General features: G+C 40.0%; 1 protein-coding gene across 1 annotated transcript in view; it reads right to left on the bottom strand.

The window, feature by feature from the left end:
• Window positions 1–23784, bottom strand: part of atp9a (ATPase phospholipid transporting 9A) — a 48802-nt gene that overhangs the window by 21727 nt on the left and 3291 nt on the right. Inside the window, exons 3-17 of the mRNA XM_032520865.1 lie at window positions 19807–19920; window positions 19514–19622; window positions 18120–18178; window positions 15981–16032; window positions 14629–14723; window positions 13300–13380; window positions 12346–12421; window positions 11558–11634; window positions 10688–10848; window positions 10440–10582; window positions 8713–8825; window positions 6239–6448; window positions 2353–2514; window positions 692–784; window positions 474–557 (exon numbers count right to left, since the gene is read on the bottom strand). Coding sequence (XP_032376756.1) covers window positions 474–557; window positions 692–784; window positions 2353–2514; window positions 6239–6448; window positions 8713–8825; window positions 10440–10582; window positions 10688–10848; window positions 11558–11634; window positions 12346–12421; window positions 13300–13380; window positions 14629–14723; window positions 15981–16032; window positions 18120–18178; window positions 19514–19622; window positions 19807–19920 — 1629 coding nt within the window. The remainder of the gene's footprint in view (window positions 1–473; window positions 558–691; window positions 785–2352; window positions 2515–6238; window positions 6449–8712; window positions 8826–10439; window positions 10583–10687; window positions 10849–11557; window positions 11635–12345; window positions 12422–13299; window positions 13381–14628; window positions 14724–15980; window positions 16033–18119; window positions 18179–19513; window positions 19623–19806; window positions 19921–23784) is intronic.

The raw sequence follows: 23784 nt of genomic DNA, 5'->3' as shown, positions 1-23784 counted from the left end.
GAACGTTCTTTTATTATCCAGTTTGACAGTCAGTTATAATGGAAAAATAACATAAATAAAATACTTTAAATAGATTTTCTTCAGGGCTAAATAACGTGGTATCCGATCGGTGCATCGGTGGGAATTACTAGAATTGTTGGGTGTTTGTAAATTACAGAATGTGGTCTAGACCTACCCTATTTTTAAGGTGTCTTGAGATAACTCTTGTTATGAATTGATACTATAAATAAAATTGAATTGAAAATTGAATTGCATAAACTCCGATATTTGCTGATACCAGCATTTTAGGAGGTAATGTAGGCTTTTCCGATACTGGTTGATATTGCTGTGATACCAGCTATAACGGCTTTATTAAACAAAACCCACACAGACTATAAGTGTCTAAGTACTGTCTTGTTCTAGGATGAACCAAGACCAAGTGCCGTAGTGAAGCCTCAGATTGCTGTGCTTTGATTTCATGAGAAGGCGCTTACCTCAAAATCCTGATACTGCTCCTCTGTCAGGGACTTCTTTGAGACCACAAGGACCCTCAGGCCTTCCCTCGCCATGTTCCCGCACTAGAAAACAGAGCCAGCAACATCTGGATTCAGCAGGTTACAACGTCCACTAGTCTGCGAGGTATTTATAACAGGAATTAAATCCCTGTTGTTACATCTCTTCATCACATCTTGTGAAAAAGAAGGAAACCCACCTCCTCTTCCAGCCAGTCATTGTACTGGACTATAGTTGCCATCACCACGTCGGCACCCTTCATGTAGAATGTGATTTCTCCTGTAGACTCATCCTAGAAAACAATGTATCTCAATGTATTGAGACAAAAATAGTACAGAAAAATCACATGCATTATACATAAAATACCCCAGTATGTTTCACTCTGACAGGATTTCCAATCCAGACCCATGTGAGCCAAGGTGCACGTGCACTATTTGATGATTTTGCGTTGCCTAGAAATAAAAAAAAAAAGCTTATTTTGGAATTCACAAGGGGTTTTTCAAAAAAGCAGTTGAAAATATTATCGCGGGGAAGTTTAACGATCCCAGGCTTCCTGAGTTCTAGCCTCGCCAACAACAATGGAGTTAGTCATCAGACTTAGTCAGAGGTTATAAGGTGAGCTTTTTCACAGGTTTAATATTAATTGTTTGCTTCTATTCGTCTTGTTGAAGAAAGAGTCAAGTCTAAATTTGCTCTCTTAGCAACAAGCACAGGAAATATCCAAGCAGTTGGTCAAACTAGGAAATCAATTCAATTTCTTTGAAGCACAGTGACGTTGATAGGTTGTTTCAATGTAGAGAGTCTCCGGGACCACAGGTGGTCATTTAGGATAGTCCCAGGGAAACGGAGTGGGTCCCTGACCCCGTCCTTAATTACTTACTTCACCATCCTCATGGACGGACACGGACACACACACGGACACACACACGGACACACACACGGACACACACACACACACACTATATATGCTGTACACTGTACCAACTACTATATATGTTGTGTGCATAGACAGTATATCAGTGTTTTCTATAGGTTTGAAAAAGACTTAGGTGTGCTGTGGCTCAGTGGTAGAGCGGTTGTCTGCCAATCGGAAGGTTGGGGGTTCAATCCTATGTCGAAGTGTCCTTGGGCAAGACACTGAACCCCAAGTGTGAATGTGTGTGAGTGTTTATCTGATGAGCAGGTGGCACCTTGTACGGAAGCCTCGGCCACAGTGTATGAATGTGTGTGAATGGTGAATGTTTCCTGTATGATGTAAAAGCGCTTTGAGTAGTTGTTAAGACTAGAAAAGCGCTACATAAATACAGCACATTTACATTTACATATTTAGTGGGGGCTTAGGGGTTGTTCCTCAACAACAAAAAGTGTTTTTCTATGAAAATAAATATGCAATTTGACATCATTTTAGACCTTTAATATCACGATAGCTGGGTCTAAAACTTTGGAAAAGCTAGAGTAGATACACTAGACAAAACATTTTAAAGATGTCAAACTACAATCACTTGATGTCTTTTAGATAGTTTGATGCTTATTTTCAAAGTTTGTGGTGCTTTTTTGCCGCATTTCACGTTCATTCAGCTAAGGTGCTGCCAAACACGGCTCGGGTGCTGAAAATGGCAATGGCAGGCAAAATATAATATTATATGTATAAAAATACAATTCAAGCCCTCCTATATTGAATGTGGACCGTCCCAAATTTTACGATCTTTGTTTTTCCACATTATTTACACCAGTTAAAATCATTTAAAGTGATCTTTGACATACATACAACATCAAGCACATAGCAAAGCACAATACACAGCTTGTGGATTTTAACCAACAGAAAGAGAACAATAATCAACACAATGATCTGGCACGTACTCGCACTATGATGCCCATCCTCTTGCTCTCATAGGTGAAGGGGAATATCTGCAGGATGGTGAAGTTCAGGATTTGTCCAGTAGGGGTCCGCAGCTGCATGGAGGACTGGTCTCTTCCTACCAGTGTCAGACCGACACTCTCTGTCCACTGCACTAGCGACACCTATCAACACATTGACATTTGCATTGTAAAGGCTTCAGTGGGTGCTCATTCAAATTTAGAAGTGAATAGATGGCCAGGCTGCACGATCCATCTAATGGCTAACATTTTATTAAAGCTAATCCTTGTTGAGGTAAACACAGCAAGAGATGTCCTTTATTCTATAATCAACTCTATTCTTTTTGTCACAAACTTCATAAAACGCCACTCAAAATAACTGCAAAATTAGGCCTGCTATGGTCAAACATCTCAAATTCAGTTTAAATTACAGAAAGCTTTGCCATCAGATTGTTTTTACCTTTAACACCTGTACAATTTAAAAAAAGCTGTTAAACGGTTTGCTTTGTGCAATGTTATCCCTATGGAATATCTTTGTAAACAACACCATGTAATAATAACTAACTAATATTATTTGACTTTTTGCATTGGTACTGTGTTGATCTGTTATTGGTTGGAATATTGGTTTTTGGAATGATTAGGCTTTTGTCTTTCTTTCTTTTGCTTTTATTTTCAGTATTTTGAAATACTGTAAGGTTTTCTTTCTATTTATAGATAATGATAACGATGAATAGATAATGCAATCTATACACTGGAGAGTGCACAGATTAAGCCCCGCTCTCCATCACATCTTTCAGTGATTGTGTATATTAATCTGTGGTATTTGTTTATGAGCAAACCAATAAAAAAGTGGAAAAGTGAGCACTGCTTAGGGTTTTTATTGTTCTCATGTTAAAGCCATTATGTCAATATGATTGTTCCATTACTTGAATTACCAAACAAACACTGAAGGGCACTTTGGAGTGAGTAGGATGCCCGAGAGCACAGTAACCATTTAGTCTTGATCAATAGCTCAAACATTTTCAGCACTCAAGACTATTGATTGATAAACTAGAGGAAATGTCCATTTCTGAAGCCAAGATTTTTGCTCAATTCTTTCTGAAGGACACAAACAGACGACATCCATGAAGGCAACGTGCGCGTGGGAGTCTGTGCGGGGAAGAAAAAGAGGGGAGTCGACACTGCCCAATAATTTCCAGACCAGAAGTCTAATGCTCTAATAGCAGAGCAGCCAAATGGACACAGATGAGAGAGGAACAACAAAGATTGCCACATGCCAGCTCTAATTTTAAAACCACAGGTTTTGTGGTTTGCGAAATTTCTTATTTTGGAAATACATGAGCGCGTAGTCTGAAAATGCCCGGCCAGGAGCACTGTAACGTCAGAAAAGCTCAGAGTACGGTAATGTTTGTCATCTAGGATGGGAAATATGAAGATTGTGCTTAGTCATAGTCTAGAAATAATGAATCTGGTGTCAGCCGCAGCAGCATCTGGCTTGGCTGAACATGTCCAACCGGACTGAATAATTGTGTATCCAGTTGGCTTGACTCAGAACCACCACATGGCTCAAACGTTTTTTTTGGAGCTGGTGAAAAGGAAAGTGATTCATTTATCAACTTTCTTTGGTGATTCACATATAACAAAAGTCCTCATGTTGATTGTTATAATTACAAAAAAAAAAACTATAATCATTGACATGCATACCTATTTAAAAAGTGACCAGTAAGATATCAGTTTTGCTCTGCATTGGTAAAAACCATAAATTCAACTGACATTGTGTACATAGCGCTCCCAGCCAAAACCAGATCTATATTAAGACTTCCTGAAAGCTGTAGGAAAGCAAACTGAATCTTGCTGTTGATTGTATCAAACCGATACAATGCACCTTTCAGGGCACAGCAGCTCAAAAGAAAAGGGTTTACATTTGTATCCAGTGTGACCTCAAACAATACAAACGGCTGAATTTCCTTCCCGCAATATAAACCACAGATCTGTAATCACGACAGATGTACTGGGCTCTGTATAAATGTGCTATCAAGGAGGAAATTCAAAATGGGATAAGTGCAATGGGCTGGGGAGCACATTAAGGAAACGCGTATTTACACCGGAGGAAGTGGTTCTGAGTCGAATTCCGCAGCCCTCTTCCTGATGTTCAAAGAATTCATACTGATCAAGGACGTACATGTGGAATGCCACTGTTCTTCAAGTAAGAAAGTAGGGAAGACACTCGAGATAATGGCTTCTACTGACAAAAACAGAGAGCTCCCCATCTCAAGATGGGAGGTCTCTACTCCCGGGTTGGCCTTGAGAAAATGATGATTTCCCAACATGTCAAGTTGACGTATGTCAACATGTAGGTATTTTCCTCTATGAATTTTTTAATTTGATGGACATTCTGCAGCTGTTTCTATAAGAAAAGGTGGGAAACGTGCAAGTCTCCAAAAAAAACGCAGAGCAATACCTTCATTATTAAAATGGTTTCTAATGAATCCTGCTTCTTTTAAATCTACTTTTATTTAACTTTCCTCTGTTTGTGACAGTTCGTTATTTTACTTCCTTCCTATTCCTTAAATATATTTTACATTTTTCTTTCCGTTTATACTATTTGAGTAGCATACTGTGTGATCTGCACTTCAACAATTAAATGATGAGTTTATCCCAAAGTCACGTACATTTTTCTGCCACATTTAGTAAAAACAGAGAGCGCGATCTCAGCACAATAACTGGGTTTTTTTGGGGGGGTTTTAACATCTAAAACAAAGGATTCTCTAAAATTAGATGTTATCAGATGATTAGATGAAGATGAAATGTTAAAGCGTCCCTCCAGAAACGTTTTCAGACGTTTAAAAATCCTCTGCTGTGAATAATAATTAATAATAATTGGTGTTCGGCTGTTCAAAACTCTTTAAATGAAACCTACGCGTTCACCATCATTACTGAAAAATCCAGAATATATGAATATGGAGCAAATATATGTCATTTGAAAAGTTGAAAACAAGAAGAAAGAACGTTAATCTTGCGATAAAAAAATTGACGCCGTTATGACGCATACTGAGCATTTGCAACTCCCAACAGAAATGGAACAGAAGTGAGATGTCTCACTCTGTAACAGAGAGCTCAACACCAAGGGGGAAAAGAGGAGCTGCAGCTATGTGTAGTACAACAAAAATATGGTGTTTTTTGAAAATTGAACCATGTAAACCTATCCTGTATAACCTCTAAATACAATTATGAACCTAAAATTGAGCGTAATATGGGCACTTTAAGTTTAAGGACCATGACTGGCTTCCAAACTAATCCTGGCTCAGAGAATCTTTCTAACCCTAAGCCCTCAGCAGATGAATGTAGAAACATTTTAGTATCTGCTCAATCATGATTCCATTTGATTCTGCACAGTGGAACTCAAACATCTTCCCTCTCTTGGTTTCTCTCGCTCTCTTTTCTCTGTAAAATTGACTGTTAACTGACAGTCTATCCATTTCTGTTTGTAGTCTCATCTGAGAAAGGAACATTTTTTGTCTTCATCCAGCTTCTTTTCTGATCATTGATATGTTACATAAAACAAAATAATTCATGGTTGGGTTATAAAATGTGTCTGTTTCCATGAGTGGAATACAAAAAGTAATGAAGTATGAAAGTATGAAGTGAAATTAACAATAAGCTAAACCTATTTTGGACTCAAAGGCGACTTTTCAATCCCTCAAAGATCTTTATGGATTTTTTTTAAGAATTAAAGCCAAGATAATTGGTACTAGGTTTTCATCAACACATGCCCTGTGGGTTTTTCAAAAACAGAATGTTCTGAGTCTATCCTTCTGCGGATGTTAATAACATGAGTGTCACAGGAAGTGGAGGAACATGTGTATGGTTCTGTGGCTGATCATGGTACCTCATCTGGGCTGGAGGCCTGGTAAACCCTGCATGTGTCTTCATAGTGCTGCTCCGCCTCGGCCTGGTCCGTCACACCGTTGGCCTCGTACACGGGAGTCACGTTGTGCACCAGGGCGATGGCCTTCACCGCCTCATGAACTCTGCTGCTGATGGTCTTGCGGACCTTGGTGGCTGCTGGAGCCCTGGAGGCCGGAAGGTCATGGCTGGGCTGAACACAATTACAGAAAGTACTGTGATCAAAAGAAGGGCACACAGGAATCTAAAAAGAGTTATAACCTTTTTCATTCTGGACAAGGGATTCCTGAGAGAGGGCAGCTATTGCAGCCAGTAGTAATCTTTTCAGATTGAGAATTAGTCTGGGGAGTCTGCTCTGTATTTTCTCTGCACAAGAGGCGTGATCAACGGGCATAGTTGAAATGACTTTGTATGCAATTGGATGGTCCTTCAACCAATCAGATCAACAATCCGGGGGACGTACTTTGCAGAGCCGGTCGGTAATAAGCAAGGGGGTAAGCTTACATTAACATTAGCTGTTTAGGTTTAATTACTAATGTTAACTAACATGTCAGTTAGCAGTAATTAGCCTGTGCCTATGTTATCCCCCAACATATACCTCCGCTCTCTGTCTCTGCTGATTGGGAATTAATGAGATTTCTCTTGCACAGCTACCAGAAGACTTACAACTTTTATCGATCATGGATAACCCCGACCACCCTCTCCACCCCACACTGGTCCAACAGAGGAGCTCCTTCTCAAAGAGGCTGCGACAGCTTCGATGTTGTACGGACCGCTACAGAAAATCCTTCATACCACAGTCAATAACACTATTTAACATGTCATCACTGGGTGCTAGATAAGACTTTTTGGACACCACACTACTGCAAAAAGTGCAACCTGCACAATTGGTTTATTTACATTTAGCATACATTTTAGCATATTATTTAAGCAGTTGCACATTTTTGTTTCCCCATCCTGTACATATTCAAATATTTGTTCTTTTATTTTATTCATATTATTATTTCATGTATATTGTATGTATGTATATTTTTCCTAGTATTTCATTCATATTTATATTCTGTGCTTTGTGACTGATTGTGCTGCTGTAACACTGGAATTTCCCATTTTTCTTGGGATCAATAAACATCTATCTATCTATATAATCTAACTTTCAGACAGGTTGCTCACGTCACATCTACGTCTTCAAGCTCAGTTGGAGGCTGCGCGGTAACGCTCAGCATCCCCGGTAAAGAGCTTCTAACAGACTCCACTGGTCTCCGTCCAGACCAACGGGACCTGTTGGTTGACTGTCTATGGTAGTAAGGCAAATACATCCTTCTTTTGTAGACATTTTTCCAGAGCAAGTTTCTGTTCGGTTTTCAGAGAAAACTTGCCTTTGAAATCTTTTAAAACACAAGCGACAGCGGTCATCGACGGGTTGCTGCGCTTCGGTGGCCGCCTTGTGGAAGGTAAACAAAAAGCGGCTTGCCGTCGCTTCTCTATCGTCATCGTGTTAAACCCGCCAATAACGCGCCAGGTGGAGAAGCTGGTTTGTGATTGGTCCCCGCAGATTTGTAACAGAAGCAGGATAGAATAATGTACAGGTCTCCAACCTGAGCTACAGGGTGAAATGGGTTTTCCCAGTCCACAAGTGTATGAACACATGAACTCTGATATGCAGCAGTACATAAAGACATTGGGGCTGCCACAATTATTTATTTAGTTCTGTCAATAAAACGTCCCAAAATAGTGAAGAATATGTGCCGTGTAATGTCCCAGAGGCCGAGGTGACGTCTTCAAATTGTATTTTTTATCCGATCAACAGTCCAAAAAAACAAAAGCTATTCAGTTTATAATCCTTTATGACAAAGAAAAGCCTAAAACTGACAAACTTTTTGTTTGTTTTTGCTAAAATAAAATACTAAAGCAATTACTCAATGATCAAAACAGCTGCCAATTCATGTTCTGTCAATCGACTAATCGTTGCAGCTCTAAAAGACATGCATTCTAAAATGGAGATTACAAGCTAGAACTGTGTAGGTTTTAGTCTGGGAAAGTAGCTGCTTCGCTAACGACAGTTCCAACGATTGCTGTGATAGTGGCTTGTAAACATAACCAGATGTGTAAAGTAAATATGGACAATTTGCTTTGGCATTGTGGCCTTGCTATTTTTAGAAGCCTGTGTGTTCCAGGGGTTAATGACAGCGTCATTTAAGAAGTCCGGTCAGTGCTTTGCTTGTGGGCTAATCCTGTTTCCTGCTTCGCTAACCTCTGGTGTCAAGGGGGACAAAGAGTGTCATCTGAGGTCAGGAAGCATTCAACCAAACAATAATCACAAACTCATATGTTTCTTAAAACAACGCTCAGGTCTGTTGGTTTCACCCTTTCCCCAAGATTCTGTTTGTTTCCTAAATGTTGTAAATGTGTTCATTTTTACGGCCCTGCATAGAAACGTGCATGTTTTTTGGTGATTACCTGTGTGTAGGCGCTGAACACATGGCTCTGTACTTCATCCATTGAGTCCATCCCATATGCCACCGTTCCAAGATGGAGGCGCCTGAACACCATTTCGTTCAGAGTAAGAGTTCCTGGTGAAGATTGCATCACAGCCATTCAAATCATAATAATGAATAAATCCCATCATCCTGTTTGACAAGCACTGACTATCAACTTGGTTTGCTTAAATGAATATCATTTTATTGTGAATATCATCACATGCATCTAGGGCTGTCCTCAATCAAAGAAGTTCTTAGTCCACTAACACACACTATGATTTTCTCGTCTAATCACTAGTCTAGGCTTAATTAACAGATCTGTAAAATTGAGTTTCTCCACAAAGAATCATGCAAAAGCAACACTTTTAATCTTGTTTTTACCAGAAAAGTGCTAATAGGTTTCTTGCAGATAAATCATTCAGCATGAAAAAGCATTAAAAATGACTAATTGACTAAAGAACTTTTAGTCGACTAAGACCAAAACTGCAGATAAATTGAGTAATCCACCAGAATTGGGCAGCCCTTCATGCATCACTATCTGTTAAAGTATTTCTAGAACTTTCACAGGTTTGGATTTACAAACAATTCTCAGTTCCTTAAAAGAAGAGTTTGTATGTCACACATAGTAACTGGGAAAAAAATGGCAAGAAAGCCAGAAGCCTTCCCTTCAACACTAGACACAACCTCTGTATCCTCACACTCACTTTAAAAGGATTTTCCGCCAGTATATCAAAAAGACCTCAGGGGCCCGCACGTACATTAGCCTGACCTGCAGACCCCAGCGGCCTTATCGCGCTCTGGATGGGGAAACGGCTGATCACTTTATTGGGCATTAGGGCTGTAAATCTGATGTGCAACACCTCGCGCCTGAGGAAGTGCACTGGTGGAGGTGTTGTGCTCGGTGTGTATGGATGAGAGACTTTCGGCTTTTTTTTATGATTTAAGGGTCCAATAAGTAGCAGGTCTCCAGAAGCAACCCCCCCCCCCCCCTCCAGGAAAGGAAACGACTTAACTCTCTCCTACTGGATACTTCCTTGGCAAATCCTCAGCACTATAACTCCTCATTTTAGCACTCCACATGCTGGCCTCAGTCCTCAGTCATTCTGGGGGCCACACCACCATGGCTGTTTTAGTTTGGGTCCGAAATTGCATACTACAGTATTCAATTCAATTAAACTTTATTTATATAGCGCCAAATCACAACAACAGTTATCTCCCTGCGTTTTTCATAAAAGAGGAGGTCTAGACCGTACTCTGTGATGTTATTTACAGAAACCCAACAATTCCCAGTATGCACTACACACTCAATATGTATACTATCGTTCAACATACTTTTGTGTGAATAAACAGTAGTGTGTATCTTCTTGGAGGCACTAAGCTGTCGTTTTTTCAGTGTCACTTCCTGAGAGTCTCCTTGCCGTTGGAGACACGTAACCATGGTAACCCCTGCCGAACTCAGCTCTAGCGGCATCGCCGGATAAAAGCAACTAGACCAACAATTGCAAGGTGACAAATCACAGATTTCTATATGTAAAATGTAAATTAAAGCTTTTTTTAACGTTACAGAGCTCCGTGGTTTCTGTCCGAGTAGTGTGCAGCGTTTGCATACTTTAATATTTCACTGGAAATAGTATGTACTATTGGTTTCATTCTATATCTTGGACATGGGAGCGTATTGCTTTTCACTGGCGTTTCCTGCAGTCTAACCTGTTTTGTCAGTCAGCAGGTAGGAGATGCGTCCAAGCTGTTCAGGTATGGTGCTCGCCCTCACCATCGTCCCAGGGATCTTAGAGTCTTTCTTAATCATCCAACTGAAAACCATCTTCCCCATATCCAGGTTGACACGCAAACTAGCATCAAATAAGAACAGTAACTGAGTGAGTTTGTAAAAAAAAAAACAACAACAACAATGCAACACTGCAGATGACTTTGAAGAAGAGAATCTTAAGTGGCACCTGATCGGCACAATGTTAGAGAAGAGCAGCAGGAAGCGAACGATCTGGAGGTACCAACGGCCGGCAAAGTGCTGCAGGGCCACCATGACCAGCGACACCACCACAAGGGCCCCAAACAGGATCTTGGTCAAACAGTTCACTTCCAAGTCAAACAAACCCACCTGTTATGAGCAATAGAGGCAAACATTAGGAGTCAAAGAAATGTTAGAAAACAAAAAGAAATGGTCTGTGTATGTGCAAAATGTACAGCAGGTCTTAGTCAGTGGTGGAATGAAACTAAGTACATTTACTCAAGTACTGTACGTACAAATGTTGAGGTACTTGTACTTTACTTTCATGCATCTTTCTACTTCTACTCCTCTACATTTAGAGAGAAATATTGGACTTTTTACCCCACTACATTCATCGGACAGCTTTAATTACTTCACAAATTAAGATTTTTTATACATAAAACACATATAGTTTATAAAATTCTATGTTTTTAAACGGCCTACAAGTCCAGCTGAAATGATTAGACCATTAAACACACAACTGAGGCTTTTTCTGCATTGAGTACTTTTACTTTTAATAATTTAACCACATTTTCCTGATGATACTTACTTACTTTTACTAAAGTAACATTTTCAATGCAGGGCTCTTACTTGTAACAGAGCACGTTTACAGTGTTGCATTAGTACTTTTAATGAAAGTAAAGGATTGGAAAACTTCTTCCACCACTGGTCTTAGTAAGTCAAATAATCAATTAAAAGATAACTAAATTACACAATTAATTTATTTAGGTTAGAGAATATAAAAAAAACAACAACTCTATCTTCATTCAAACTAACTGATGGAATGTCTGTCCTCGGGCTCTGGTTCAGACTACTGTACCTTGTGCCTTGGGTTGGAGGTGTTCATGACACTGCGCAGCTCCTTGCCTGTGTAAATCACAACCCCCACCACTGTGCCTGGAGGGAGGGAGGGAGGGAGGGAGGGAGGGGGAGAAAAAGACATATGAAACACTGTCTCAGTTAATACCATTTCATAAAGGAGCAAAAACACAATATGTCAAGACAATGTTTCCCAGGCTTATAATCTTGACATTAATAGACTTTTTCAAATGATGAATGTCATTTGTCTTCTAGGATGCACATTTCCAACTGCTTAATGAGTAGCATATGGTATTATATGTTGAGTCTGTGTGTGACTGTGTTTCTGTGTGTATGTCTCTGTGTTTCTATCTATGTCTGTGTATAAGCGCATGTGGTTGTATACATGCCAGTGATGCATTTTTAATAATAAATCTACCCAGCTGTCATCATTCTACTTTATGTTTCCGTACCCTTTTTTGTACACATTTGTATTTGTGACACTTTCCCAATTATAGTGCACTTTTCTGTATATTGTCATCTATCAAACATGTTGCACTTTTGCTTGTTTATCTCTTGATATGATATCTCTTTGCCATTTTGAGTGGCTGCCATAAATGGGCAAAATGTCTCACTGCCTCATTATTTTTTTTCTGAGTGTGTTTGGTTAGACAAGTCATCAGATCAACAGTTGTGTTTGAAGCGATGCTTCAGTGCACATCCCTGCTCTAAGGGGAAAGGCTGGTCTGGGTTACTTCCTGGGTATTAGCTGCCTTATCGACCGAGCTGCACCGCCACACAGTTATTTACCGGAGGCAACAACGGTGCTGGCCCACAGGGTGTTCTCAATGCTGAGACTTTCATTGACTGGGGGGTCTCCATCTTCCTGTAACAGTTGAGACAAGTATTACACATGATGAGTAGAGACAAAAAACTTTTGAATAATTGCTTTCTGTTAAAGACTTTTGAAAACATTGCTGGCTTATCTCCCCGGATATTCATTTGGTCATTCATAAAGTTGCACATGAACCTTTAATTTAATTAATACTATTATTATACGATTTATTAATCTCCAGTGGGGAAATTACAATTTACACTCTGTGTACACTTTGTTAGTATCATTACACACAGGCCTGAAATACACACACATACTCAGGACCTATTCATGCACAAAATGGAGAGACGTCAGAGTGAGTGGGCTACCAGTTGGACCAGCGCCCTGAGCGGTTGGGGGGGGGGGGGGGTCGGTGCCTTGCTCAAGGGCACCAGGACGTGAAGTGGCATCTCTTCAACCATACTTTGGTCCGCATGGGGACTTGAACCGGCGACCCTCTGGTTCCCAACCCCCTACAGACTGAGCTACTGCCACCCTCTATCTTGCAAAAAAGCAACATATTGGTAAAAGACCATCTTCAGGCAGAATCTGTCCACAAATGTGTTTGCCTGAAGATAGTCTAGTACCAAAACATTGCCTACTATTCAACTGTATATGTTTTTTTCAAATTAGACGTAATTATTAGTGTGCAGCAGTTTTTTGTCTCACATTTGAGGTGTGCAAAGAATTTTTCTGTACTTCATTCATGAAGTTTAAATTAATTATTGAAAATAAACGGAGAGACTGCTGTTCAAATTATTACCATGGACGTTCAAGTTTTTTTTTAATCTCTGATCAAGCAAGATTGACGTCATGTAAAAGCAACTCAGGCGCCATCAGATTACCATAAAAGGGCTTAGGGCTCAAAGGAATAGTATGTAAGCACTCACCCTGGTGAAAGTTCCAATAAAGTTATGGATATCGATGTTTGGTTCTTCTGCGTACACATATGATCTGATTTGTAGAAGGTCCTGTGAGATATCAAAACCATGGTTTAGGATCACTTACAGGAAAAAGACTTGAATGACAAATGATGCAAAGTTTCGCCTTCCCTGCTCATCAAACATATTGTAACTATCTCTAATAAGATATTACTGACATGGGCACCAGATTATTTAGATTATCCTCTAAGTTTATGCAACAACAGTGAGAATTGTATACCTTTGTCAAGGCTATAATTAGTAGATAACCTGCTTTGAAATAAACATTCCCAGACCCAGACTTGTGTGACAACTACGGCAGTGGTTTCATTTTCCCTATTTTGTCTGTCCTGAGGCACATGTCGTTTTCCCCACCAAAAGATATCCTGTCACCAAGGGCTCAGAGAAGCAGCCCAGGCGGGAAAGATGGCAGTTCAGGGTTGAGTTAGACCCAGGCCTGCATTGATTAATCTGCTGCTGTTATTATCTCAATTAATCCTTCAGTAATGGTAGTGAAAGATGCCTTTCACAATTTCCCAAAGCCAGATTTAACATCCTCAATGTGTCTTGTTTTGTCTGACCAGTAGTCTGAGTCAGACATTTTTTGTCAATTTGACTTAGTAATACTTTAACAAATTATCGATTATCAAAAAAGTTGCCAATCGGTTATGTTTTTTGTTTAATCGGTTGTTCAGCTCTAGATCAACATACCACTTTGCCAATGGTGGCAATCAAATAACAGCAATGCTCTCCACCTGTGATAAGAAGGAGGTTTTTCTTGACACCAGTTTCAAAACAATAGTTTTATTAATTTATTGGTCGGGATTATTACAAATTAAGGCCCACCAATTGCAGACTAAAGCCAAATGTAAAATTTAAGTCAAATATAAATCCGTACTAAGAAGTCTGGGAGACACTGAATGTAGCGGGAACTACCACAGAGGTGCTTTTAAGTACGTCTATTGAACTTAACTGTTTCACACTGAAAAAATATACTGACTTACTGACAATTTGAAATCTAAAAAGTGTCATCATGCCTTTTAAAAACCCAAACCGGTCAAACACTGAGGAATTTAAGGTGCGAAAAGTGCAGGCCTGAGGTTAACCTTTGACCTTTTTTAGAAGTTTCCTGATGACTAGGCCACCCAGCTCTCTAGTTAAAAGACTACTCTGCCCTAATGAAAGACTTGCTTCTCTGAGAACACAGTCAGCATGTGCAATTACATCTATTCATCAGCTATTTCACAAAACACAAGGAGCCGCAATGGCATAATCACAGCGTTCTATTTCATGACTTACAGCAGCGGTTGGCAGTCTCTGTGTGCAGGCCACTGGGAGGCGTAGTTTCCAGTCCGTCTCTCCATCCAGCTGGTCAGTTCGCAGGAAACAGGATCCTGGGAAGAAAAAAAAAAAAAAAAAAAAAAAAGGAGGATAAGAGCTGCCAATGATGCCAGATGGAAACACATTCACCCCTAGGGGAAACAACAGATAGGCTTTTAGTTAACAATCACAATCTGTATTTGCGATGGTGGCAGTGATTGCACAAATCACTACATGGGGTCGGTGATACAGACGTATCAACAAATATATTATCTGTTGATTATTGGAGCAGACCATGCAAGAACAACTTCTGTGCGAACAGAAAATACAGTTTCATCTCATCATATTTATATTTCAACAGAAGCTGACGGCTACTGTGAATTCCAGCTGGTTCCTGGTTTCCTCTCCTGATGTCCCAATCCATATCAAGAATCCCAGGTTGAATGAACACATTAAAAAGGGCAATCAAACAATTAAGCATGGAATCACAAATGAGAAGCATTAGCTTCTGTAAATGGGACTAAGCAGCATATATCACTGTCGGGATGGAAGTAAAGGCATCCAAAAAAAGCCCATCCCCCCACTGGCTTGGATGCGTCATCCTGCCCAAAACTCCCAGTCCTGGCCTAGGGTCTTCATAATTGACCTAATGGCCTCCACATGGAAGAGAGATAACCAAGCACCATTTCCAGTAAAACAAAGCCGTTGTTTTTTTTTCTCCCCCCCCCCCCCGACAGGAAGACGCAACAACAACAACGTGCATCTAGCTTTCCAGAGTCACATTTGGGTTTCTGGAAGCGCAAAATAAAACATGTCCCTGTGACGGCATTTTGATGAGGTTGTTATTTTAAATGGATGTGTGTGTACTTTGTATATGTGCAAATAAACAAGTGCAATGCAATTTGCAAAGTTTGTGCTATCGCTGACAAATCATGCCCTAATCCATATTTGATTATTCAGATGAGGCATCCTCCTCTCATAGCTCCTGTTTTATCTTTGCATCGGATTTCTGTGTGTCCCTCGAGTTTCCTTTTCATTATCTTCTCATTTGAAAGACAAAATGAGTCATCAAAGATGAAGAGAGAGCAATGTTGTGTCTACAGGGCCCAATCGCGCCATGACATGGAGTAGGGAACTCTCCACCACACTGCGCTTTGAGTGATGGTTCAGTACTGGACCCAATTACAATTTAGACATTGTAGGGCTTCCTGTCCTGGCTCAGGGCTAATCCCTGCACCTCAGCGGCTTTCTTAAACAAGTCATTTCCCCACCAGCCAGCCAGCCAGCCAGCCTGTTGTGGCGATCTGGATGAATGACCAGCAGATGTTTACCATTTCTTTCAGAGGTCCTTAAAAAGATCATGTCAGCAGGAACACGCTGGTTCTACAAAGAAAGACAGAAAAGAAAACATCACTTCAACACCACTTCTTGATCCGGCACTTTTTCCTCCTCTCCTCCTCTCTCCTCCTCCTCCTCCTCCTCCTCCTCCTCCTCCTCCTCCTCCTCTGAACATAAGACTTTCTAGCGTCTTCCTGGGCCCCATTCCACACCATCCATCCAAAGTATCCCCTCCGGCAAATCATCCTCGTCCTGTGCCTAACGGGACCTCCTGCCCGGCTTCTTACCCTGCCTGACCTGGTCCCTGCCCGACCCACGATCCTCCTCTCATTCCTCTGCAGCTTCCCACTAAAAAACAATTTGTACCGTGCATTCAGGTGCGAGCAAAAAATAACCGATTCTTCGATGTCCAAGACCGCGGTTTCACTCTCTATGCCACGATTCCGATCTCGTCATTCTGGACAAGTTAATAAATTTACGTTCATTGTAAAAAAAAGTTAGTCCGATCCAGACTTCATGCGTTATGTACTTATTTATTAAAATTAGTTATGTTATTATCATTAGTTTTTTACAGTTAGCATACATTTTATCATTTTAGCATATTATTTAAGCAGTTGCACATTTTTGTTTTCCCATCCTGTACATATTCAAATATTTGTTCTTTTATTTTATGCATAATATTATTTCATGTATATTGTATGTATGTATTTTTCCTAATATTTCATTTATATTTATATTCTGTGCTTTGTGACTGATTTTGCTGCTGTAACACCGAAATTTCCCATTTTTCTTGGGATCAATAAACATCTATCTATCTATCTATCTATCTATCTATCTATACTTAGTTATTTAAAGGTTAGTGTCTCCAGATAAGTACTTATCAGAAAACAGAGTGACAGAAATGTGATGGGATAATAGACAAGAGTGCAGAAAAAAAACACAAAAGTGCCCAAAAGACAAAAGTTTTGTGCATATACACACATGATCTAATAAGACACATACACTAACTAGGCAAACACATACAGGCTGTTGATGTACTTTATCACATTACATGTGACCACCTCATGTTTCATGTTCTAAGAAGCCGATTCTCCACATTTAAACATGACTCAGCCTCTGACATGGAAGAGCACTGGGAGAGAAGGTGACTCAGCATGTTTAAGGCTTAAGCATGGAAGGACTACACAATAAAAACCTCAATGGACAAAACATTTCATTACAACTTTTGTGTGACAAAAACAGCATATGTCAAAATCGAACAAACTCAGATTTATATGTTGTTGTTTTTTTAAAATCACACAAGGAAATCGAGACTAATACCGTGACTTTAACACCGGTTCTTGAACGCTACTTTTTTTTTTAACCAATTTTATGAAAGATTTTTTTTAAAGCACATTACGGCACACATCTTTTCACTTATGTTTCAGCTCCTACTGCGTGAGCCCTATCTTTCTGCGTAACAGAGTTTTTCCTGCGTGTAACTACGACATGTATTGTTAGACAGCCAATCGACAGCATTATTAGAGCTTATTAGAGAATGACGAGGCTAAGGAGGCAATTTGGCCGGTGCCTAAAAAGTATCAAATTTGGTAGCCTGCCCGACATCCCTCAGTCATCTTAGGGAGACGTGTAGGACAACATGTGTGACCTTTCCTTCAGCGGCTCTGAAATGAGTGATTCAGAGAGAGTTTGAAACTGAAGACAGGTCCCACTTCTCATGTTTCATGCACAAAGACTTTAGGAGAATCCACTCTGTCTGCGAGAACAGCAACGCAACAGATTCCCCAGGAGACTCAAATCTGGTATCTTAAACAACGACAAACTATAAATGGGATTTCAAAATGGGGGGGAAAAGAGTACATCAATAAATAGCACTTAATTGAATTTGTGTTTGAGATCTAATTAAAGGCATTTTAGGTTCCCATCAGTTGTGTATGCATTGAGTTTGACAGGCTGAGGCTCAGCATTGATCACAAGATTACAAAATCTTTACTAACTCCTTTCGCCTCAGTCCCCAGTGGAGCACAGAAGATTAACAACCCCCTCATTATTCGCTGTCATATAAATGGGAACTTGGCAGTCCTGAAAAGCAAAACTACTCGCAGATGTGGATGAAACAATCTTTAACAAACCTTTTCCACAATTATAAGATCTCCAACTTGAATGCCGCTGCTTTTCACCTTCACCGTGCCTGAAACACACAACAAACAACGTTTAAAGTGAACCGAGTGTTTGGCAACGGTGTATTTTAGTTCATGGGTTGCATATGCTAAACATTATGTTAACATTGTCACTTAAATACGGGCCGTCTATTCCAACTACTTCTACATTGATTTTGTTCTTCAAAGATCACAAGAAACACAAGGTTCTCCTGTTTTTCATAAAGTTTGACTTCTAAAAACAGGCGTCTTTGGGTGAACTGTTGTCCTGCGTGGCTCACCAGTCACCCCAGTGAATTTGGGGAAGTCGTTTTCCTCGCAGGTTTGAAAGAATGCTGGGGGGAGTTGAGCCTTTTTCTCTCATTCCGTTTGGAATGAACTGGCAAAATTGTTTGGAAGAGATCACTGACCCTTGACCCGTGTCGTGACCCCGGGGCTTTGCATATGTAAGGCATTAAAGCACATTAATATTGCTATGCATAAGGCTGCAAGGGACTTCACATTAGTCCTCTGCTGCACTAGCGCAAAAACATTTTGCAGATTACATACCAAATAGATACAAAATGTGGCAAAATATACTTCATCTGATAAGAGATGAAGCTTTGATTATTATGAGGAAGTGCTTTTATCTTATGCCCATTGGTTGCTTAACATCAGAGCTGCAATGATTCTTTTATTTAACTGATAAGTCGGGCATAAGGAAATCAGCATGCAATTTATAGAGATCATCAATAATTGGTTTTCATTTTTCAAGCAAAAAAAACAAACATTCACTGGTTCCAGCTTTTAAGATATGATGATTTGTTGCTTTTCTCTTTCATATATGACAGTTAATTGAATATCTTTGCTTCTTGGACTGTTGGTTGACTAAAAGGTTATTTGAATAAATCTCATCTAGCAGTAGGTAACTATAAATTTTTGTCACTATTTTATGACATGATCAATAAATAATCAACAAAACTTAGCTTTAACCAGTTCATTCCTATGCTAGAAAACAACACACAAAGTTGTGACACCATAAAGTTTCAACAAACCACAAGATATGCACGGGGGCCGCTATCATGGGGGCAACCAGTCATTGTGTTTATGGGTAAAACAAGCTGCCACATCAAAGGGCCCAAGTGATGGAAACCACAAGAGGTCCCCTGCTTTTTATTGCTGGTAGCACTTTATACCAAGGCCTCTTATGTACACTTTTTACATCTCTGCTTTGAATTACCCACCATTTCCCCTAGCCCCAATAAGTTTTAATAGGACCAACCTCCTACAGTTAATAGACGCTGATGCGAAGAATTAAGCAACGTGGTTCAGATATCAAAACAACCGAAAGCACAACCAATGGTGTCGTCTGTGCCTCCGATCCTTACCTCTTGTTGAAAGCTTGCTGTAAATCTGAGAGTTCATTTCTTTGTCTCGAAGGTAGCATCTTATTTCTTCAACCGCCTCTCTAATGATGGTAATAGCCAAAACAAGACCCTGGAGAGGGAAATGTCAGAATTAAAAAGATCTCCAAAGTAGAGAGAGAACAGCATGCCAGCTTGATATGGGTGTGGAAAACTAATACCTTATCAAAAAGCTAACCCTAAGATACATTGAACAAAAGTACATGAAATTAGGTGAATTGACCATAATAATTAATAGTGAGTGAAATGCCACATACCAGAGGGACCCAGTAGGTGTAGAGTGCACCCAAGCGTAGCTCATTGATAAATTGAGAGCACGCTAAAAGCAAAAAGTACAAGTTGTAGAAGTACTTGAACTGATGGAACAGCACCTGTCAACATAAAACAAAGAAGCACAGAGTGAATAATTTGCTGTGTGGAAAGTTATTGCGCACACGACAGCATTTGGACATTTAGTGCTAGGCCATGACGGATTTTGATTAAAATAAAAAAAAATAAAAAATGAAACACCATCAGCCTCGCTATGCCTTGTTACAACACTGTCTTAGTGACCTGTAGGGGAAGGCTCATCTAGACATTGATGTAAAAGGACTATGTGTACATAAACCATTTGTTTCACACAATGTCAATATTTAACGTGTGACAATGTTTCCTTTACAGGGCTCAAGACTTAACGCTCAGACACACCAACCCGACGGCCGACTGTCGGCAGTAAAGCCAGTAGGACTGCCTCGGAACACACCGAAGCGACGCCGACTTGAGTGTACGTTCTGAGCGTGTGCGAGATGTAATACGTGTCCGTAACAACAGGCAGCGCTAATCTGTAATGTTGCCCGAAAAAAGGGAAAACCGGCAGCTGATTGGACGAAAGTGGGTCCAAATCGACCATCATGGCGCCTCCTTCGGAATACAATCTCATATTTTACAAAAATAGTTCACTGTGTTTCTGAAAACATTTTAAGCGAGAAACAGGCCGTGCAGTTGTTGAATCTGTCTTTTTGTTGGATTTTGAGAGGCGTTTGTCACGCTCATCCTGCTCGTCATTCCCGGGTTAGCGCCGTCTGTCTTCCGATTCAACATCAATGTCAAATTGCAAAATTAAAGGCAACGGCTCCTCCACCAAACAGACTCGACTGACCGACCTCGCCAAACGGTCCGACGGCCGATTATCGGGTTGGTGTGTCAGCGCCTCAACGTTTTTTACTAAGAGCACTGTAGCTCTTACCTGAAAATGTTAGGGGCACAGGATGAAAATGTAGGGGCGCACACCTTAAATTGACCTGCAACGCAATTATTTACATTTTCAGCCATTTTAACTCGGCATATTTTATGCCGAGTTAAAAAAATATGCTTTTCCCCGCATGTTGTGGACCACATCTAGTGCAGAAGATACAGTTTATGGTGTTTTTGCTAAATCTAAGCCACACAAATTCCCGTTCCACTTCCGGTTATTGCTCCGATGCCGCATGAAATTCCGCCGGTTGCATGTATTATTTTGGATTTTTGCTTTCTTTGTGTCTGATTATTTAAACTCTGGTGGATTTCTGAGGACTATGGTTACCTGGTCCTCAGATCTCTGCAGGGTAAATCCAGACAGCTAGCTAGACTATCTGTCCAATCTGAGGACTATGGTTACCTGGTCCTCAGATCTCTGCAGGGTAAATCCAGACACCTAGCTAGACTATCTGTCCAATCTGAGGACTATGGTTACCTGGTCCTCAGATCTCTGCAGGGTAAATCCAGACAGCTAGCTAGACTATCTGTCCAATCTGAGGATTATGGTTACCTGGTCCTCAGATCTCTACAGGGTAAATCCAGACAGCTAGCTAGACTATCTGTCCAATCTGAGGACTATGGTTACCTGGTCCTCAGATCTCTACAGGGTAAATCCAGACAGCTAGCTAGACTATCTGTCCAATCTGAGATTACTCTTGCAAATCTATTTTACAGCGGCTCCGTGAGGAGCTTAGCTCCACATGTGACGATTGTGATTGCTATAAAGAAATGTCAATAAACTAGAGCATGTTTTTCTCTCATACTGAAATGCTGTGTGGACTAGCCAGACCTTCCTCTGCTCCCCAGCGTGTGGATGGTCTGACAAAGCGAGACTACTCTACCTGTAACTCGTCTACCTCTTGCTGCTGTGAAGGGTCTGGCTCTGGTACAGCAGGTGCCTTCGATGGAGAAAGGGTCAATGGTTCATTTTTCCATGGTTTAGTGTGACGCCACAAAATGGACTCATCACTCACGGACGCTCACCCTCTCACGCACATTGGCCCTTCCAGCTTTTTAACATGGAATTAAAATTTCAGTCTTGAAAATAAAATGCCCTTTTAGAGAGTACAACTCTGTTGGCATAACCAGTGTCCCAGCTAACATATTTTGATAATACATTTTAGACTTCTTTGAAGGAAAAGGGAGGATTTTATCCTCTTCATTGCACAAATCCAACAATTTGAACACCCTGAGTTTAAAGAAACTGCAATGCATTATTTTTCAACCAAACATTCAATTGATTTATTGAGAAACTAATCTCCAAAATGAATCAATAATGAAAATAATCTTTAGTTGCAGCCCTAATTATGAATTACTTTCAGGGAAAAAAAATCAAACACGAATGTTTTTCTGATTAAAATCACTGTATTAAAAACTTGACAAATTGAAAACTTCCTCATATCCTCAAAATAAGCATAAAATCCAATATTGTCCTTATTGATCATCCTTGTTGGCATTATAAACAACCTAAGAGAAGTGAAACAACATGCAAACATGGTATAGTAGTTTTCTCCACTAGTGCCATTCTTAAAATTAACACTCATGCTTCAACTTTGCCAAATGTCATTACCACCAGTATGCAAGATGACTACCGGGGGGGACTTGTGTCTTTGTTGTTGCATTGCTACTGTACATCATTTCCAAAACTGTTGCCAAGCAGAGAGCAGAAAACATGAAACCACGCACAGAAACATAAAGACTACTATATGTTCAAGTGAGAAGAACGTCTTGGCAAAGTAAATAAAAAACATCCCAATTTGCATTGCAAAAAGGCTCTGCTCTTGTCTTTGGCTTTCCATACAAATTTGAGCTACTTTTAATGTCTGACTTCATATACAAAAAAAAGAAGAAAAAAAAAGATCTTAAGACAACTGAATGTCTGGAAAACAAATGCATATGTAAATCAGCCCGGGGAAAAGGCAAGGGTCAAAACACACACACAGCTTAACTGCCGCCAAATCACCAACCAATGTCCCATCTGTCTCTGCCATGTTCTTCTAAGAATGGGAATGTGTTTTGGTCCAATGAGACCATGATGCTGTTAGTCTAGAAACTATCCAAGATCTTCATCTCAACATGGGAAATTCCACTATTTATGAATGACTAATGACTAAAAGTCATACAGAAATAATGTGATCAGCCTCTGTTCCTGAGCATCCGGAGGCTGATGCTAATATATTGTTGCTTGGCAGCAAACAAGACTCCAGTATTCTGCATTTAAACTAAAGCAAGCCTAAAAACACTAATCATTTTCCATATTTGAGGCACATAATCTGATCTAGAGCTGAACCAGTTAGTCAAATATTTTGATTATTGATTCATTGTTTGAGTCACTTTTGAGGTACCAGCTTCTCCAATGTGAATATGTTCTGCTTTTCTCTGTTTTATATGGTTGTAAACTGGATATCGGGGTTTTCTAAATTGGTTCAGACAATTTATAGACACCCGCTTGGACTCTGGGAAGTTCTAATGGGCATCTTTCATTATTCTCTGACAGTGTATGCACTAAATTAACTGCTGATACTGATGAAAATGAACTGTTCATACTGTTCATATTGTAATATAATAACATAATACTATTTATCCCAGTATCCTTTGCACTATGTTCCACATTTAAATCATTTTTCACTGCACTCATGCCTCTATATTGTTACTGTTTAGAGTATGTATATATTGTGTATATATTAGTGTGTATATTTTGTTTTGGTTGTGTTTCTATGTGTAAGCACATTGTGAGCAACGATGCTCCAAAGAAAAACTCCTCATACCTCCTCGTGTCCTCATACCTGGCAAATAAAGCTGATTCTGATTCTGATTATTAATTGAGTAATCTGGAAAATTACCATCAGATCAGCCCTAATGTGATCCTCTGATCCACAGCGATTTAACATGAGTTAAAAACTACAATCTGGCTAGTAAAGTGGATAGTACAAGATGGCAGGTGAGAATGATGATACTTA

This window comes from Etheostoma spectabile, chromosome 7 (assembly GCF_008692095.1).
Source record: "Etheostoma spectabile isolate EspeVRDwgs_2016 chromosome 7, UIUC_Espe_1.0, whole genome shotgun sequence".
In the NCBI taxonomy this organism is placed as follows: Eukaryota; Metazoa; Chordata; class Actinopteri; order Perciformes; family Percidae; genus Etheostoma; species Etheostoma spectabile.
The sequence above is the reverse complement of the archived record's forward strand: the minus strand, read 5'-3'. Positions and strand labels throughout refer to the sequence as shown.